This window comes from Anopheles moucheti, chromosome 2 (assembly GCF_943734755.1).
Source record: "Anopheles moucheti chromosome 2, idAnoMoucSN_F20_07, whole genome shotgun sequence".
In the NCBI taxonomy this organism is placed as follows: Eukaryota; Metazoa; Arthropoda; class Insecta; order Diptera; family Culicidae; genus Anopheles; species Anopheles moucheti.
The window spans coordinates 90691725-90713202 of record NC_069140.1 but is presented as its reverse complement, the minus strand read 5'-3'; the positions used below and the strand labels follow the sequence as shown (position 1 = coordinate 90713202).

General features: G+C 41.9%; 1 protein-coding gene across 2 annotated transcripts in view; it reads left to right on the top strand.

The window, feature by feature from the left end:
• LOC128297363 (uncharacterized) overlaps positions 1-19358 on the top strand; it is a 34788-nt gene extending 15430 nt beyond the window's left edge. Inside the window, exons 3-6 of one of the 2 annotated variants that reach the window (XM_053032990.1) lie at positions 9183-9366; positions 10136-10198; positions 10526-10827; positions 13326-15002. In XM_053032990.1, coding sequence (XP_052888950.1) covers positions 9183-9366; positions 10136-10198; positions 10526-10827; positions 13326-14573 — 1797 coding nt within the window. In that variant the 3' untranslated portion in view covers positions 14574-15002. Of the gene's footprint in view, positions 1-9182; positions 9367-10135; positions 10199-10525; positions 10828-13325; positions 15003-17489 lie in introns of those variants that run through there. The other variant, XM_053032991.1, reaches the window with a different exon arrangement.
• Positions 19359-21478: the final 2120 nt, after the last annotated feature.

The following is a 21478-nucleotide window of genomic DNA, read 5'->3' as shown; positions in this document are numbered from 1 at the left end:
GTTTCATTCAAAGCTTTTTGGTGTAGAAAAAAATTGTACGAAAATAATTATGGGCCATGGTCACGTTTCGCGATTGCATAAAAACGCAAATTTTAAAACGAAGTCCCCAAAACATTTTGAGCTTTTGTTTCAACTGAACGATATATAAAAAGGCAAACAGCAGGTTGTTTTTTAAAGCGTGTTAGATATATTATTATTATGTAGCATATTTTTATTTACACAGAAATACGCGTGTAATAGTGGTAGTTTATTAACTCGAGTTCCATGCCCGATTAACGTTTAGCTCTTAGCATAATGGTGATTAATATCTTGAAGGTATTTGTGCCGAATTTTCCCCACCAATTGAATGGTGTCCAATAATGTTGAGCGTTTGAGCAATTTGTTTTCTTTTCGTAGCCTTTCTTCACACACCGCCAGAGGGGCTTGTACGTGCTAATGTGTGGCTGCCCATTTTAGCTGATTGTTTCGGTTCGGTGTTATCTAACACATCGCAGCACAGAGCGCCCAATGAAGGCAACCGGAGCGAACTATGATTTTTCATAAGACAAAAAGAAATGGGTGCGATGCACCCCTGCAACATAACATCTCTCGATCAACGATCGGGGGTGTGCTGATCTTTCGCCTGCCATCGTCAATTGTGTGCCGTCAACAACATTTTAAACCCGCTTTTTCTGGTCATCATCATCACGATCAAGTCATCGTCGTTGCCATCACAGGATGGCTATAGCTACCGACTGTAAAAGATGCGGCTGAAATGGGTGCGATCGCATACAACAACAAAAAAAGGGGAGAAGTATACCAAAACACACACACTCTCCCCGTTCAGGAGGAAGTCTCATGCAATTCGGTTGCTGGAGGCAAGAGCTGTTGGTAAAGATGATGCGATAATCGTTCGGCCCCGGTTTGGTTTTGTCGATTTGCCTGAGACGAACGCCGCGAACCGGCTCACCCACTCAGCCCGGAAAATGATCCACCATATGCAGCAGACGTATATTATCGAATCACGAGCGAATTAGCTGCCCGTTTCGTCGTCGTGTGGACGCATCGAGACTTTCACCCTGCCGGCACCGGGCGAACGGAAACTGGCTCGAACCGTCGCCGTGTGTTAATGCTCGATGCTCGGAAGGCATACACTTTCGGTCGTGTAATATGCCCGATCTCGTGCCGTTGCGCTGCGGTTGGAACCGATTTTTAATCGTTTTGGGGCAACTTAAGCCGTTGCTGCCGTTGTTTTGCCGGGGCTCTCGTTTCGGAGCGAGGGTAGCCGAAGATGAATGAGGTTTTATTTCGTTTTCCTTCCCCTTCATCTACAGTCCGTTGGTGGACCAAACCCGATTATTAGATCGAATCGCAGATCGTGTGCATTTCGATGGTGTTTTATATGCTTACGTTTGCAATTGGTTGTTTTGTTTAGGACATTTTTTTCCCCCGCCACGCCACACTGTTACGTTACCGGGACCGGGGAAAATTGCTACATTTGTGTGGGCAGGCGACGTAACTGGTAATTGCGATGCATAAATTCCATTCGGTTTTTGGGTGATTGGAACGGATGGATTCATGGATTCGGATAAACGACGGGCACTGTAAGATTTTCCCATGTCGAGGTGTGTTTGGAAAATACGTAATACCTTAACATGCATTTAGAGAAGAAATTTAATAGCGTAGAAATTGTGCTCATTCACCCGAAGGAGTATTAAAAGCGCAATTACAATTTTACGTGCATTGTTGCTAAATGCATATTTGATTCATGTGAGGAGGCTGTGTTGATGTTTCGTTTCACTTTCTTTTGGAAATTGTTACTGGCCAAGAGTAGTCCTCTTTTATGGTTGATTTTAAGGTTTGGTGGCATATGTGTTGGAATTCTACACAACAGGACCGGTATCGAACCTTGTCCGATCGTACGCAGTAATTGCTTTTTCTAGCTTGAGGATTAATTAAATCAATGAATAATCAAATTTAAATCACACAATTGAGGTGAATAGGGTTGTATCGTGCTGAAGGATTTATTTGTTATGGATTCTTTTTATGAAACAAAAAACTACCATGCAATACATGCCATGTTGGCTTCAAGGATGCATGGAATTATGAAATATTAAAACTTCTCGAAGATCTCATATAATATATATTAAGAAGTCTCGTAGAGCAACTGGTCGCATCTATGTTCGTCTACAATTATGACGAATAAAACCAATCCGAACCAGTCCGAAACAAAGGAAAACCAACACTCAATAGAAACCAGGTCTCTTGGCGTGTTGCTACACTTCTGCACCTCCTCCACCATTAAATTATCTCTGTTGTAGGTGAGTGGTTGTGGTATATGATTTATACCCACCCGTTGGGTGCGCTTTTTTCGCTTTCTTTGTCATATTTCTTCCCCCGCAACATGTCAGGAATTAGTGTCCGAGGATAAAATGTGAAGGAACTAGAGCGAGAAATAGTGGGACCACGATTCCCGGGTTCCAACTCCCCGTCCGTGTAGATCCTCTGGAATCAATATTGGAAATGGCCCAGTTGTGTGCGCTGCTCCTATATTAGTCGTTGTGTATTTTTGTTTTTTTTTTATTGCCGATACATTTTTATTGTCGATTGCCTTTAGGTCAATCATCATTTTCCACTTTTCCGGAGTTGGTGCAATTCTTTTCTCAATTTTATCAGTGTCAGAGAAGAAGAGCAGTGGTAGTTCGCAACCGCCATCGCACTTTTCCGTCGATCGATGCGCGTTGGCGCGAGGTGAGATCTATGCCCATCATTAATGTGGGCTAAAACAATCCCATTGCGTTCTGTTGCCATCTGTTTGTTTTCACCATTTCGCTGCCTTCATTTTGAATCACTTTACATCCTCGTTGTGTCGTAAACGTATATACTTTTTTGTATGATTCTTTCTGCCTGCTCTAGCAAGGGGTCCAATACGCGACCACTCGATGATTTTTTCTATCGCTGTAACAATATAACAAACAACAGCAGGTCAAGTGTTTTGCGGGCATGTGCGTTGATGAGGAAGTTTGATGTTTTTCGCGCGTTGTATTTCCCGTAATGTTGATGTGTGTAGTAGCAGTTGGACAGGTCAGCATAGGACGACTATTAATATTGATCAGAAAATTTTGGGTAGCAACTTTTTAAATAAAACGCAGCGAGTTTTGTTGATAACCTTTTACACACCACGACACGGTCCGTTGGGGGTAAAGAAATTGATATTTTATTACAAATGCATTACACAACAATTGTTACGCTGCGCGGTGGTTGTGCTTCACTGGTTAGGCGCTGGTTTTTTATTATCTTTGTAAACAAACCCTTCAAAGTGGCATTGGTTAGCTCGCACATCTCCTCCAGAAAGTGTGCGGATATCGCTGATTTATGGCGTTAAATTTTTCTTGCGCCAAATGCAATGAAACAAAAATCCCGCGCACTGGCTCCGGTAGTGTAACGAACCAAAACACTGAGATGAAAATGGGAAGTTCGTTGCGAAGGGTTGATAATCGTCCATTGGACTTGTGTTGTTTAACTCTTTTAGATGCAGCTTACCTTGCTCTTCTGCGTGTTGGTGGTGCCTGGTGCATGTACTTAGCAATAGTTCACCCACGAGGAAAGTGTCGCCGGGAAGTGACGGAGCTCACTGAAGCGAACACCTCGATTGACGGACGGCAGCAGCAGCTCGCGAGCTCACGCGGTGATGATATGCAGCTCGAAGTGACAAGGTTGTTTGTTTGAATGTCGGACAGTATATGTATGTGTGTGAGCACACGCGGACAAGTTTCCCAATCCCGCGAGATGCAGGCACACACGGTGAGAAATAGTGCACCGTGTCAATGTGCAAACACATGCAGCACCGCACGGTGCATTACACGCGATGCTGAGCGTCTTCGTGTGCAATTTCGTGTGAGGCAGCGTGTCAGCCACACCAAAACGGGCCACCTCTTTCCCCTGTCGCCAGGGATATATACGTTCGAGCGGTATGTGCACCTTCGAAGGCAGGGAATTTCGGTTCGGTGACGGGTTCGCGTTGACGTCAAACTCTTGTGCGCGTAATCTCGTGCTGGCGCCGCAATTTGTTCGATCGTTTGTTTGTTTGTTTGCCGTAACCGCTGTGCCGGTCCCGTACAAGCAATGTCGGAATGACTGTTTGACTGCTTGATGTGTGTCGTGTGGAGGTTGTGTGTGTGTTGGTTTGGGGGATATCCCTTACCTGCTGTAGAGCTTGTAAGGGCGATCGTATATTCTACCTAGGTGGAACCAATTTTTGAGTTTTGTTGGAGGTCAAGCTCTTGATTTTAATACACTAGTTTACAGGGACCCTCTTAGTGTCATTACACGTGAGATTTGACTTCAAGGTTTGGAAGAATCTTTCATATGAATCTTAAATTGTTTTCTTCGAAGATAAAGGATATCCAGCGTTTGAAAGACATAATGATTCTTGAAGATACTTTGAAGAGATACTTGATACTTGAAGATACTTCTTTAAAGAGCTCACCAAACCAGGGTCGCAAGAAGACTTTTGGAGATATTGCATAAAGAAAGTTCCAGAGATCCTATTAATTCTACCAACAGAACCAAGCATCAGAAGTTCTGATTCTCATGAAAGATGTCCCAATCCTTGGATGTTATCAAATTTTTGGAGAATTGCATAGTTTTTGGAGTACTTTGCAGATCTAACTCCTCTTATCTCTCTCTACTATTTGATCTTCGATCTCTCTTATCAAAGATTCAAGATAAGGCGTCATCTTTGGAGCTTCATGATGTGTTTGAGGTTTTTGTATCATTGGAGATCGTAGAATCTATGGAGCATTAGTCATCCTCTTCGATTAGACATGAATTTGCTGTTTCAGCAGATACGTTACAAGAAACACTATAAATGTTCCAATGTATTTTCGTATATTTTAAAATTCTTCTCCCTCATTACGCTCTATCCGGGTTTGATGGACGCAACGAATCGGAAGTGAAAGTAGTCGATGGGTTTTACGACACCCGGAACGAACAGGGTGTGGATCCCTTAACCCTAACGTACCGCGCTAACTGCTCAACCTTTTTACACGCGCAGCAGTTTTGCACATAGGCGCAGTGCATTGGCGCTCACCAGTGCGTAGCATATTTCACTTTCATTTAAGCAAGCAGCTTAATAGCGCTAGGTTCCAAAATGACGATACACAACCCCCCCGGGGATGGTGGGGGGGATGATTATTGCATCGTGCCTTAAAACAATCACAAAACCTTGCGCGCGGCCACTGTTCCAGCGAAGCGCTAAATCAAGGTGAGCATAATGAATGAATAATGTTGCACGGGTGGAGATTGTCGGGTGGAATGGGGAGGTAAATGGCAGTTAGCCGGCCACTGTAATCATATCGCGTTCCTCCCTCTTTCTCTATTTATGGGTCATGAAATCCGTGACCCGGCCTGGTGGAGTAGTGGTTTTTGGTCGCAATTGCATTGCCATGGACATCCGCCTCACAGCCCGTCATACCGCACAGCTTAAACGGTTTCGACCAGCCCGTAAACATATTTGTTTGTCGTCGTTGCAAAACTTTCCCTTCACTGTGGGGTTGATGGGTTCTGCACTTTCTAGACGGTCGCAGTTTTAAGCTAACTCCCAGGCTATGGGACACATGGTTGGACAGGGCGCTAAGCTGGTTTCAACCAACTACCGGAACGGCCCAAAATATCAAAGCTGTTTTGTGAGCCCAAAATGTTTTCCCCTCCCGGGTCTGCGTCCGGTTGCTTCTTCTGAGTCGCGCAAATCTATTGTTTTGCGGCTGCGCATGGGTACGCGCCCGCGCACAATGCCAACGGCTTGATGCATTCTTTTTCCTATCTACCTCGGTGCGCGGTGCAACTTTAAGTAGCAGAAACACCAATTCTGCCACACAGGAGACAGAAGTGGGTTAGATGGGAAAGGCAAGAATTGGGCACCCCTAATCTAATGCCCGGCCCGGTGTCGATTATTATTGCCACGGTTCGTTGAATCAGGTCGTCGCGTGCAATGCACACGCGCGCTACCTTGGCGGAATGGGTGGTTGGAGTTTAAAGCCCGTGCAATATTCCTCAATGGTGTTACAATATGCGAGCCGAGCTTCCAAAGTTTCATTTTCGTTGGATCGATTTGGATCGCGAAAGAAGCCGATGGAACACGCTTGTGCATCATTGCCTTGCCAAAATGGAGTATGCGGCCCAGCGATGATGCTAAGGGACATAATTGTTTCGTTTAAAGGTTGTAATGCTCTGCGCGCTTCGGCTATCATGCCGCGTCACCGTGTGGTAGATGTATCTATTTAATAATTGCATAGTATTTTTGTGGTGTTTTTATGTTTCTCCTTCGTTTTATTTTTTTCTGCTGATAGTTCGCGATAGTGTTTCTCTGTGGTCACTGTGCCGAGCATACAATAGTTTTACTGTGGGCGCACGAGTGGTGCAAGAATTTGTAGCTGTCCATCTTGTTTTGTTTTGTTTTGTTTTCGTGTTGCTTTTTTACGTCCGCCGGTGTGTGATGGCATCGTCACGGAAGGTTAAATTTGGGTTACGCAGTGAAAGTGAATAGAGGAGATATATTGCAAAATATTTGTTTTTATACGAAGAAACTATTTCGAAGAGGTGTACATAAGATTGCATTATGATTAGCTTTATGTTTTCTCTTCTATTGACGTTCTTTTTATTTGATTTTTTTTGACTTCTTTTTTCTTCGCCATAAGTTATAATTTAAAAATTTGAAAACTCATTGCATAGGCTGTTATATTTTTCGAATTTTGTTTTTTTGCTGTTAACTGGTACAAGTATGAAATCAAATGCTGCAGTTCTGTGTAATGGCACCTCTCTCTAAAGCAATTCTATTTGTTCTATTTACTTTCTTCTCTCGCATAAAAATTCTGCATCATATACACACAAACACACGATGCAACTTGTCCCTACTTAACACGCGCTCAACTCTATCAACCGCCAACTATCTCACGTCTTGCCCTCGGTGTGTGTGTGTGTGTGTATTTGCTAACAAAATGTCGCCATCGATCGGTTTGCTATTTGAACGATTATTATGCCATAAACGATGGGAATACATGGTTCACTACAAAACTTCTCTGCAACATTGGAACAAAACAACAAAACAATCTGCCTGCTTTACACACGCTCGAACTCAAAACAAAAACCCATCACGCTGCGGATCTATTGATCGCACAACAAAACATAAAACTGACGGAACTGACACTGTTTGGCGTGGGGTTGGAACATGGTGTAAAATTAAAATTAAAAAAAAACCCCACATAATATCATTAAAAAATTGGGCTGACAAATTTGTGCACATCGCCACCGGCATCGCCATCGGCATCGCCATTTTGTGTAAATGGTCGAATTAAAAATTGATCCATTGCGCGCCGTACCACAACCATCACACCATCACCACATCACATTAAAACAGGCGGAAGTTCACGTAAGTTTGGTGAAGCAAAATGAGTATTTTTGCAAATAAATTGTTAACGCGATACGTACGGCACCTGTTTCGGTTTGATTTGTTGTTTTATCGTTTCCTAAAATGGCTAGTGATTTTTAGTTTTGTCGCCCTTTCAATTGGCAAGTTTTTCTTCCATTCCCCTTTAATTTTCACTGTTTCTGATTGGAATGCAGTTCGTTCGAACGTTTTGCGTTGTTGCGTTAGATTATGAGTTTAGTTACACAATTTAAACGTTCTTTAAGTTTCTAGACATTGTTCACAACTAAAAACGGAACTAGATAATTATCGGCCTTGCACCTTTCATCGCACACGTTCAAGTACATTTTATTGGTGATCGTACAGCAAAACACGGACATCTCTATATTTGTAATCCCCATCCGTTCGGCTATTCTAAGTTTGCAAACAAAATCTAAATCTGTGTCTAAATACAACAAATTGTTGGCACACGCTCTCTTATATCCCTTTGCGATCTTATATTATGCATGCAGGTTAGCCATTTAGCCAGTAATTGGATAGTGGCGTTAATACGTATTCCCGAAGAATTACCTTTGTTTCGTTACCTCTGCTATGTCATCAAACATAATTTCCTTAGATCCTTGTTGTCTATTGTATCTCTTTATTAGCCTCTTATTTGTTACATGTCTACAAAGAAAATCGAATTTTATGCTGTATGTTACTTTATTTCTAGTAGATATTGTACGATGTTACCTCCTTCTGTCTATTCTGGTGATCTGATTTAGTCATAAATGAGTGAAGTTTTTTGAATTACTTCGGAGAAGTTTTGATAATCCCCTTACGATTTAGATCACTCACAGTGATCTAAATCACTCTTGGTCTAAAAATCTCACCTGCGAGTTGAAGAAGAGTGATTGAATTAGATTGGATTTTGATTCTTTGCGACGACTTATAATGCACTCACAAAAGAGCTACCTCACCTCATTAAAGAGTGAGTTTAAGAGTCAACTCATTTTTACGACTCACTCAATCTGATTCAATCCACTTTGCTGAGCTGTCTTTAGTGTTCTTTGTTCATGAGTTTTGTGTTGTTATTCTCAGGTAACTAGAGCGAGTTGGTGATGTGTCTACATATATTTTCGGCAACATCAGTTGTTTTTATATTATTGTTTCACTATCTGATATGCTATTCTGTCGAAGATGTTTGGAATGCATTGCCTCGCAACTGTCTGTCTTTTTGCAACGTGTTGTTCACTCTTTGTGAAGTTTATCATACATAAAATGTAGAATTTGATCTTTGTGTGTTGTTACTTTTGTCGTTGTCTATAGTGATTGTCTCAGTACGTACCGGTCTATATAGCTTTCCAGAACTGTCTTCTCACTCTGTAGCTTGGTAGTAGCTATCTGCTTTCTGTATTTTGAAGTCTTAATTGATGGGCATCTTTATCACTTTGCCACAGTTCTGTCCTCTATACTGCTTTATCCTCATGTCTTTCCTCTATTGACTCTCCTGATTTCTTCACACTATCCAACCGAATTTCTATCGTTATTTAGGTGATGTTTTGTATTAAACTTTTCTGTACATGCGATAATGGAATTCGTTAATTTTATGGTAGTTAGTAGGAAAACCGAAAAAAACCTACTCTCGTGTATATCGTTTTTGATTCCCATAGTAGTGTAACCTGCCGTTATGGTTGATGTTGCGTTTTGTTATCGACCCCCCCCCCCCTTCCGATTGCACCGATTTGCCCGAACCCTTTATTCATCCGCATTCCGTTTGTATGTACCCGTTTTGCAGGTGGCGACCAAAATAATGAAGCAGATGATTGAACAATTCACTGCCTGTGATCTGTTCGGGCGCGTCAACTATGAGTATTATGCACGGGTAACCGGGCGTGTCCTGCGAGTGCAAGACGAATGGATATGCTCGTTTCGTTATCCACCACCGCCACGGGGCAAAACAGCACAACAGCATTATGCGCGTAAGTAGTGTGTGAGACACTTTAAGGTTTACTTTTTTCGTCCGAAAGGGCAGCCGCTCAATTGCATTCGTTTAACCGAAGTAAATTGATCTTTGGCTAGTATGATTCAACGGAATTGCGTGCGAGTGTTTCGTTTTTTATTTTTGCATGTTAACATGTAGCTGTAGGACGTTGTGTTCGATTTCTCTTTTGCGTAGTCTAATTTTTGTGTTTTATATTATTTACTTTTTCCTTCGATATGTGCATATGTTTGTTTCGGTTTCATAGTGTATTTTAGCGAACGACAGTCAAAAACACTCGCCGCACATTTCCGTACACGATATATGCAATGCTAATCTTACTAATTGTTTGTTATTTTAACGCTCTCTTTCTTCTTGTTTCTTTCCATTGTTTTATCTCATTTCATGCTCACCATTCGATTCATTCATGTTTCTTTAATTTCTTCCGTATTGCTTCTGATGTGAAAACATTCTTTTTTGTGCTATACAAATGCTGCCTCCTCACGTAATGGAACAACGTTCTTATTGATACGAACTATTCCGTGCTGCAACTTATCTTTCGTGTGTGTTGTTTGTATGTGTGATTTGTTTGTGCCCGCCTTGGAAACGCCTGGAATATTGGGAATCATCGCTGATGTACTACAAATCGAACGTTCGGACCTCTGCGACACATGGGAATCTTCGTTCTGGACGGATGACACACCCTTCCGATCGATGAAAAACATCGTGTTGATCCGGATGCACTGCGTCGATCACGTAATATGATGCAGTAAAACTAGCTTTAGAGACCGAAAAAACCTGGCTACAGTGTGAATGTGAACGATGGGGTCTAAGTATGTTTCTTTTTTTTTGCATTTGTTTTTCGTTGGCTAATATTACATTTATTGAAAAAAGTATTTACGAATGTCTCCTTGACTCGAAAAACAACAACATTGTTTGTGTTTGTTCTTTGTAGTGCTTTTTTCTGTAAAAATATTTGCTTGTACTGTGCCAATTTACACTGCTACACATTCGTTAACGATTGTTTCTGTTTTTCTTCTATACTTTTCCGAAACGCACAATTGCATTCGTGGTGTGAAACATCTGCCCCCGTGTCCGCATCCTGGGATGGATATGCTGCGATCGGAATGGCTATGCGGTGCGGGTGTGATACAAAACAGTCGCGCAGGAGGAATCGCATTCAACGCCGGCCCTATTGACCACGGGCGGTCCGAACGTAGGTAACTCGGCTGTATCTCTCGGCATCATTCCAGAGCACTCATTGCTTGAATCATGCGCTCGGCTTTCTGTGTCGCTTGAAGGCCCAGGGATATTCAATGTGCAAAAGTCCAGCTGCTCCTCGTCGTCCCATTCGTCATCGTCCAATACACGGTCCGGTTCGCAGCATCACATGACCATGGACGAACTGCGGGCCGTTAATCGGTACGCGGAAAGTACCAAGAGCCTTTCCTACCTGCCGCAGGTGAGGGACAATCTTGTTATCATGTAGTGTGCGTGCGCTCGGTTTGAAACCGCAGGAACATGGATATGTTTAGCTCTTCGTGTAGCCTGCGCCAATCGCCTTTCCTTTTCGTTTGATTATTAATTTTGTGTATTTTGTGCTGCCATGAAAGGATGCGGCAGTCACTGTACGCTGTAATTCATAACACACAATATCTTAGATATAGACAACTTTACAACTGCATACTACTACTTGATATTCACACATTCCTCTGCTGCTTTACACTACACTGCTTTGGTTTGACTTATTATTATTATTATAGGAGATATTATACGAAACTACCAAATTATGTTTTTTTTTCTCAAAGCATAACATAGCTATGATCTGTTCTTGTCTCTGATTGCTTTTATTCTGCGAACATGTTTGCGTTAAAAAATCATTTCATTTCGAAAGGATCATATTTTTGTCTTAACGTTCTTTTCATGTAAATAGCAACATTATAATATAATATAGCGGTGAAAGCTAAATTAATATTAAGTGCGAGATGCTTTCAGTTAAAGCAAATATCAGTAACAAAGGTTCATACATATGTGAGTAACAAATGTACTATGCACAAATTGACCAACGCTTTACGGAAAGAGGGAAAGGTTGCGATCGTCATGAAGAGAACAGAACATGAACCCGAACATTTGCGTATAATGTAATTTTTTTTTTGCGGTAGAAGGGTAACAAGTGCGCTGATGATCATCGTTGGTCATCAGTATTTGGATTATATCGGTATACTTTCTAAATTATATCTCACAAGTATGCGATACAGTATCGGTAAACTGTAGCTAGTAGAACGAAAAGCGTACGGTAGTTGATTCGAACATTTTTTATTCTCTTTTTGACTTACATACACATCATCCATGTCACATAAATGTCGGATTTGGTTCGGTTCGAATCTTTCGCTAAATGTTTGCGGCGGAAATGAAACATAGATGTAGATATTGATAAGAAGGAATTAAAATATGCTAGCGTAGTGGTGGAAAAGGTTCGCGGTAAACTCACATAAATGTAACGTAATATTGTAACACCAAACTGGAAGTACTAACAAACGCAACACAGAACAAATGCTGCACAGACGATTTCGGTTCGAGTCGGGGTGCGATGTAAACCAAATTATTATCGGCTGCTTATTAAGAAAGTAGCGGAAAGTTAAGCAAAACAGTACATGGCAAATGCGTGCGGCATATAGTTCAATATGATATAGGAAGTTACTTATTGTTCGCGGTTCCTGGAAAATAATCCGTCTCAAATAATAAAACAAACATATTTGACATCGACAGGAAGCAATCGATTGATATTTGCTAACACTGCATACATTAATTGTTGATGAAAACGTTGAATTAATATACATAATCGACTCTGGGAATATTCTTTTCGTTTCATTCTGTTGGACGAAGCTGGATGAAACATACTGGTACTTTGGAACGTTGTTTTTGATTTGATTTTGATGTTGTCCATTTGATTGATTTTTAATGAAATGATAATAATTTCTTCGTGATTTTTGTTTTTTTTAAAGAATGAGTTTATTTTTATGTATCTTGATTTTACAATTATCTGTAACTTTTTTTTCTATTGCTCTTCCATACTATTTCTATGGAATGTAACACATATTTTAAACATAGAATCAACCGTTAGCAATAAGCTGGGGGAAAGGAAGTGGGTAAATGTTGGAATTATGGTTAACTATAATCTTGAAACCTTCAAATTGTATGTTTTTTTTTATCGTTACAACAATATTGTAGACCTTTTGTTCGCCGAACATCGATCATTTGTTTCATCGCAGTCTGAACACGCTTTCTTCTCGATGCAGCCAACACGTGACACGTTATGTTCATCCTCTGTATTTCCATCTGTTCGTGATAACAATGATAACATTTGCTCTGTCGCTGATTTGTTTTTGTTTTTTGGTTTTTGTTTTACTTTTTCTTATCCTGTATAGTATCACTAATCCACCCCCCCTCCAACCATACTGACAGACACAGACACTGTTAGCAAAACAATAATCACACCTTATAGTGCTCCGCAGTAGAGTAGAGCTCGGCATGTGGCTGGTTAATTGTTTTTAAGTACATCACTCTCTACCGAACACGTAAGCGTATTTGTTGAGTTATGATAGTACTCTCGGTGTAGTTTGACTGGCTGCTCCCAAGCAGTGTGCGGGGAAGGTAGTGTGAAATTAATATAAACTTTGTGTCCTTTTTTTCTTTCTCTCTTTCTCCTATCGTCTGACCTTCGATCTGATCTCTCCTTCGACATACTTCCGATTCTGCGCTGTGTGATGATGTTGGACGATGGTACATTCTTCCAAACTGATCTTCTTCTTCGCGTGTCAACAACCCTCCTTCCCTGTTGTGCGATTCGCGTGTGTCGCCTCCTTTAAATGAACGATGTTGTATGGGAACGAACTACAACGCGACATATACGGTGGTGTGTCCATGCTGTCCAAACATGGCATAATGGATTTGTTGCAGGTGCACGAACGGCAAGCGGCAAGGATGCGCACCCGATCCGAGTGGTTCCTGGGGGCACGGGGCAGCTCGCTCGAACTGTGCCACGACGGTACCGGCTCGTTGATGCATCCACAGATTGTCACCTCGACACCGATCCCGGGAGCGATCGGTCACGGCCACCATCATCCGCACGGAATAATCGGTACCTATGCTAGTATAGATAATTTGAACGATGTCGATGTTAACCAAGACCATGAGAACCACCATCAACATCACTGCCACTACAAGCAATACCATTACAATCATTACAACACACACGATCATCATCCACACACACCACCGGAAGTGCAAATGTCCAGTGATCCTCATTCGCCTCGCTGCACCGCTATTAATAAAGAACACTTCGCTGCACCGAGCGCTAGTAACAGCAGTCGAGTGTGCTTATCAAACGATCGTCCTTCCCATGCATCTAATGCCCCTTCAGCTTGTGGTGACTCTTTGTGCTTCCCTGGGACAGAGCATCAAACGCATCGCAATAGTGCGTCATTAGAAAAGCGCTACACGGATAACGAAAAGCTCGGACATCTTTCCGACGAGGATAACAACTTTCCCACACCGCCCAGCATGAGTACCGACGATGACGACGAGGATCTGATGATGGTGCACGACGACGAGATCGATGGGGATGAAAATGATTTTGCAATCTCCCAGAGCCATCATTTCGATATGCGTGCCGAGAATCGGCGTCGTCGTCGGCGACGTGCCTTGCTGCGGCGCAACTCGTACGATCGGATCGTAGAGTCGGGATCGTTCCTTCCGGGGGACGACGGACCGTGCGCGAAACCGGCCGCTTCTACCGCTGCCCACGCTCGTCCTAGTGACGACGTACCGAGCGGATCCGGTCTCGCCAGGCGCCCAGTATCTGCTCCAACCACGGGAGCGACAAAGAGTAAACCCAGACCCCTGCTGCCACCATCCGGTCGCTCGCGGGAAGAAGAAGGAATGCATGCCATGACTAATCCTAACACTGTTGTTACCGCTTCTACCTCACTCAGTAATGTCACCACCACCACCACTCCTAATCCATCCTCCCGGCGTCCCTTGGTTGCATCGCCAAATGATAGCACGCTCGCTGGCCGCAAAAGTCATAAACGGCGCAACAGCAACGTCAGTCAATCGTTTTCGGTCGGAAACGGAAATTCTACAACGCTTTCGCGTCAAAGCAATCTTTCGATGATTGTGTTTTCCGTGTTAGATTTTCTGTTCTAAACACACAAACACCCTTGATGGTGTTTTACTGTGTTTGAGGAAGTTTTAGAGAGCGAAATGCAGCAAGTTTTGCAGGAATGAGAATGAATGTGGTGGCGAGCTGTGTGTGTGCGTGTTTTTTTTATCAATTATTTCTATTGTATATTAATCGCACGCTACAGATTAATTGTATGTGTAATGAATGTGCGTAATTTTGTTTTAATTTTATTGGAGTTTTATTTGTTTTAACATAGCCAATGGAACAGGCGAAAGGGGACAGGAATGGAAAGGAGAGATTTTTCTTTTAGGATAGTAATGATTCTACTCGTGATTTCACAATAATTATACAAAATGATAAGAGGAGATATATTATTTATTCGTCTACTCGTTGAAAAGATGTATTTTGACTTCCATCAACTAAGAGAAAGGGAAAACAATGAGCACAACATGACAGAGAGAGATAGAAGAACTTAGATAGTAGCTACGTTTAAGTTGATTTGTTTTTCTATTGAAGAATTGTTTTTCCTGCAAAACACCCTTCCTGTAGCGCAACATAATCATACACATTACAAAATGTATTTTCCGGGGAGTTACCACTGTCTGTGAGCAGACCGATCTTGGAAAACACCCTGTTGTTAGCTTAATTTGCTCCGTTCATGAGTTCTCTGCACATTCCAAACGCACTAAGGCACACCTATTAGTGCCCACTGCTAGCTTTATTATGCTTCACCTTAATGTGCGTCTGTGTTTATATGCTGGCATCGTCTAAAAATTAGAAACTGTAGATCAACTTTTTTTTGGTTATATCAATAATGATCTTCAAGCACATCTATTTTATACATTTTTTTTAAACGAGTAAGTTAAATACAGCTCCACTTTCAGTTAAATCACGCTAGGAAAAGTGTGACAGTGTCGCGTCATGAGGATCGGCAAATTTGTTTGCGTTGTAATTACAGTATATACAAAAACAGCGGCAGCGCAACGAAATTAATAATACGCGAGGATAATAAATGAAAGGAAGTTCCTACTTTTTTTGTTTTTAAAAATATAATTTTATTGTATGTGTTCTTATTTCTTCGTGTTATAGGTGTTGCGTTACGGGCCGTTACTATTTCACCCCTACGATCGGCTCACTCTTGCAAACACACAAACGAGTGTAGTTTTACTTCTGTTCATACTTTTTATATGCTTTACACAAACACACGTCCTTGGAGTATGAATTAATAGCATAATCCTTCAAAATAACAGCAGCCAACATTTAATATCACGTGACTGTTTTCCGTCCGACAGCTTTAATGCTCAATTAAACCCCTTTTTATTTCGTGTACATATCTAAACCAACCCGCGAAGGATAACATTTTAATCATGTTTGTTTGTGCGTTACAACTAATGCCTTAGCCCCAAAAATCCCCGGCATCTTGCTGTGAGTTTGTTTTGCAACTAAAATTTAATAACCAAGATACTTTACACATTGTACATCGTTTGAAACTGATACAGAACGAAAAGACACTTATACTATTGTGTGTGTGTGTTACACGGACTGTTTTTTTGGACGAATTTATTTCCCCTTGGAGTGGAACCTCCTAGGTGTATGGCTATTAACGGGCGTGTGTTTTCTTTTTCTCTTTTTTTCTTTTCTTCTTTCTTTACTATTTCTCTCTCTATATATAATCTCTTACCTTCGATTGATCGGAAAACGCTTTATCTTCTACTGATGTTGACTGTTTTGTTACTTTCTATGAATGGAACACGACCCTAACTCATCCCGTTTCTCGTCGATTCTCGTACGTGATATGTTGGTTTTTGTCTTACAGTGTTTATGCTGTTACTTATATTAGTTGTGCTGCACATCGTGGCACCGTACTGTCTCGTGCGAATAATAATACAAGTACTAAGCTAATATAGAATGCCATTACGCTTTGATTGATTGTGTGAGTGTGTGTGCCCGCGTGCTGTCGGAATCTTAACCGGAATGGCAGGGTTTGAAGTTGTGATTAGCGCTGTTGTTGTGTTCGTTCGTTGGGGTGGAATTTTTAACTTCGGTGGTTTTCTGATTTACCGATTTGCACAACTTCCTGTGTGTTTAATTCTTCCTCGATATAATAGGAACTATAGGTGCTCTGTGTTTTGTTTTGTTTTTGTGCTTGTTTGAACTTTCTGATGAAAAGTTTTTGTGTTGTTTTTATCCTAACTTTTTGCACAATATTTGTTATTGTTTTAAACAATGGAGGTAATTTTTGTTCTTCTAACGTTGATATTGATTTTTTGTTTGCTAGTTTTTTGTTTTTGTAGATGTTTTACTTTTGTTACACAGCTAGTTGTTTGTTGTGTTGTTGTTCACCTTATCTTTTCATAAAATATTACGAATATGAGGATCTGGTACTGTTGCAGTAGTGTATACGTGTGTATCATACATTCATGGCATTATCAAAAAAAAATCATCCACAAACTGTTATTCTGTTCATCTCAAAAGTTAAAAAAACATCCCATTACAAACATCATGTGTTTGTGATTGTGTAACAATTGACAAAAAGCGATCTGATAGCGTGCAGTGCAGTGATTAAGCTCCAGTGGAGGAGTCACTTGAATTAGATGTGCTTTTTGTTTGTTTTTCGTTTAGGAACACCATTCTAAAGCAAAACTTTTCTCTTTTTTCTATCTTCCTTGCCGTTCTTCTGCTTTCCACCCTGTGCGTTGTGCTCTGTAAAACAAAACAAAACAATTGCAATCCAACGCAAATGATGGTTCGTTGCCGTGTTTTCGTATCCTGTGTGTGTGTTTTTTTTGTTTCCCTTCATTTGTTTGCTGTTTTAATGTACCTTTTTTGGGTGGAATATTTGTTTCACTTGCCTTTTTTTATCCTGTCCATTGTTTTTTCGTTCGATCATAAATCCCTTCCACAAAAAAAAAACGATCGCGTGATCCATCCCATACCAGTGGGAAACGTCGGTTTGAGTGCATCCGCGGAATCGGTCCATCAATCGTCGGCTAAGCGTCCCAGTCGGCGCGGTGGATCCCGGCACGGCCATCTGCATCGATCCTCATCCCGGCGCAACAAGGAAAATGGTTCGTCGCGCTCGAACAGCTTTCGCAACAAGGCGAACGGTAGCAAGGGAGGCGCAAATTCGAACACCACTGCTTCCAACAACAACAACCACGGCACTAACGATACCATCATCAACAACAGCCTGGTGGTGGTGCAGACGGTCATCAACAATAGTGCGGCCGGCGGATCGGTGCCAATGGTGCCGAGCGGCACGATTGTTGTCGCCGGATCGGGACGGGTGCGCAAACAGCGGGCCGTTTCGTTCGAGCAAACTTCCACCACCACGGCCGGCACGATGACCACGTCCAGCTCCGTCTCCGGTGGGGCGGCATCCGGCATGACCTGCCCCGTTACGGGCTGCAGCCTGAATCACCAAACGGGCGGTGTCGCTCCGCGGAGCGGTGTCGTTTGGCACGAGTATGCATCGAAATCGCTGGACGAGAAGAAGCTGCTGACCAAGCAGCATAATGTCGGTGACGGTACGGTCGGGGATGGTGCCGGGGATGGGTCCGTTGGTGGTCGTCGGAGTATCGTGTCGGTCTGCGTGAACGATCGGCAGCTACTGGACAGCGATGACGACTGGCCAATGGTGGACCAAAGTCAGGCTCAACCACTGCATCATCATCAACATCCCCACTCTCATCATCACCATCATTCGCCGGCCAGCGTGGGTGGTAACGCTGGTACACCGGCGACGGGAACGACAACCAGCGGCTCAGCGATGAGCACGTTACTGCACCATTTTAAACCGCCACGAATATGATTCTAAAAGATGCAAATTTCCCCAAAAGAAAGGACTTTCTTTCGTTAAGAGAAAGCAGCACCGTGAATCAAAGTAAAAGGAACACATGGACACATGACAAGAAATAGTAACATAGCTTCTCTTTCGTGCTACGCAACGATGAAACTTTCGAAAGCAATCGAACGAGCCTACAAACAAAAAGGGAGAGAGAGAGAAGAGAGAGAGAGGATCATCCAGAATTTTCTTGACTATCATGTTAGGTAGTGTAGGTAGAGTTTTAGTAATAATGTTCTGTGCGCATTAATGCTTTAAAGCATGGCTACCCCCCCTCCCCACCTGGGATGAATGCAGTATCGATTTATGTTTAGTTCAAGCAATTCTTAGCGAGAGAGAGAGAGTGCGTTACAGATGTGAAAACCTCCATCATTTTTATATCTGTGCCACGATTGTTTACAGCGGCTAGCGAACGAATCGGAAATAGGGCCTATAGTTTGCTTTGTTTTTGCTTACTTAGTTACTTTCATTATAAAATGACCGCTTTTGCGGTATTATCGCAACAAAAAAAAAAAAAGAAAAACAAAACAAACCAAACAAGTGAAACATTTTGAGATCCCCCTTTTATACAAAAGAAAACTCTTATGATAGAAATATTATGTTTACGTCGATCGATCGATTATTATCTTCTGCGCCGAGTCTTCGGAAGGTGAAACATGCCAAAACATAGACTACGATGTAATTCGTGTGACAAAAGAGCGATTTAAAATTCAGACTGTGCAATAGTGCGACTGTGAGCGACACAAACACAAACGGTAGCAAATGAGGAAACACGCAGCAGTATCACGATCGCTAGTGTTGAAGACGGCAACCTGAATGGGCATGTGTAGCGTGATAAAAGTATTATTATGAAGAAGCTCATCGAAATCGATGCTCGTTGCGATGGCTTTAGTGTTGTAAAATTATACCGTACGTGCAGAAACGATGGCAATAGGCAAAGTATTTGCCAGCGAGTGAATGAATAACTGAGAATCTAATACAAGCGCGATGCGGTGTCTTGCATCACTATCGCTTCGAGACCCAGTGGTACAAGCAAAAAAACATAAGAAAGCGTCACACCGTTTCACAGCTGACGCAACCTAGAGATTAATGCTATCGTATAAGCCGACGAATCTGTTCGTTTTAATTAAGATAGTATCGAATTTGCGTAAAATAATCTATTTATTTGTTAAAATCTACATGGTACATTCCTAACGATGAGCAGCTTAACAAGGCGAATCGAAGAAAGCACGACGAAGGATGGACGGGCGCGGCGCGACGTTCCCGCAACGGTGTATTATATTGAAAAATTCTTAACGACGATCTGTGGTTCATGTAATAATCATTAAACATAGGGACGCGGAAGACTCTATTGCTCAAACCGTCGTGGTTAAACAATTTCTTACAATTTGTAACGCGCAAGAAGTTACAAACACTTTAGTAGTGCGAGCGTAACTGGGTGACACACGGGGAGTGGTGTGAAAGCGTAACTATTTTTTTGCATTGCTTCACAGTCAAGTAACAATCAGCGAGAGGGCAAACACACACATTTACCGCGTGTACGTCTGTATTTTCTATGGCTATCCACTTTACGATGCGCGCGTTTAGGGTTTTTAAAAAAAGGAAGAATTAAATATATTTGTTCAATCTGCTGCGGTCGTGCAATGAATTTTCTTCGAATTTGTATGTTATTCTTTATTTTCCTACGTCGATAATAGAAGTAAGGTGAGCTAAAAACATGGATCGCACTAAAGTAAAGGAATAAAAACGGAAAAAACTGGCAAGTGAATGATCAATCAATGATTAATGGAATAATGATTAATAGTTTTGTGTCGATATTTTGTCATGCTAAGCGTTTTTACAAGATGTATCGAAAAAAACTGCACACAAATAGTTAAATTATCAAGTTTATAATTCTGTTATTACAATAACTCATGGTGTACGCAAGCTGAACACATAAAACCGTGATTGCTTTGATGAGTCTCCGACGGTTTGAAGCTTTTTCCACACGCGGGTTTGAATCACGAAGGGTTTGACAGCTCTGCAATCGAAGTAACAGCTAGCGCCATCTATTAGCGCGGAAGCAAACTACAAAACGCTTCAATCAACGCTTGGTTTGTGAGTGTGGAAAAATCGTTTGGTAACAGAAACAGCTCGTCAGTTCCTGTTTTCCTTTTTAATAAGTAGACAGATAAAAGACACATGTTCAGGAAATTTTCTACTTGTATGCATCTTTGTATGTACCCACAAACAGCCTGTGCCGCAGAACAATTTTCAGCGTAAAACGCAACAAAAAATTCGTTGGAAGAAGTCGTTTCACAATGGAAATTGTTAGCTTCCCAAGCAACCTAAAGCAACATGCAGCGCTACTTAGCGATAAAAAGAGCGCTTCAATACGATGTACGAGAGCGAAGCGAAACAGTCGAAATGCAGCGCTGCCTCGTTGCCGAAATGTAGCGCTCATGCAGCCAATCCGTGAAACAGCTGCAGCTATCGTAAAGCTTTACAGATTAGCTGCATGAGCGCTACATTTCGGCAATATGCAGCGCATGTATTGAAGCGCTCTATTTATCGCTAAATAGCTAAACATGTTTGTATGTCCATGTCCTTAAAATTTGAATGTTTCGTTGACATGCTGCTTTCCTCTTCATCACTTCCTGATTCGTTTGCTGTTATTACATTAGGAACGTGACAATTTGCTTCACTATTTGGATATGGTTCTGTTTCCGGGCTCCTCGATGCTTCCAGTTGGAATTTGTGGTGCCTCTTCGTTTGAGGTCTTTTTTTCATGTACATATCTCTTTTTCGGTATAACACACCAGACTTCCGCAACCTTTTTGCATTCATTTCACTATGTTTGCTTTATCACAACTAAATTCTCCAAGAACAAACCTCACGTACCAAAATGTAGATTGCAAATGACATACACACACCTATATTTGAACTTATACTGTGTGTATTAAGGCGATTTGCCGCAAAATCGCTGCAAAACCGCTGCAGGAGAGGTTGCTTGCAGCGAAACTTTTTCAGTCAACGTGAATCGCTGCAAAACCGCTGCAGGAGAGGTTGCTTGCAGCGAAACTTTTTCAGTCAACGTGAAGCGCT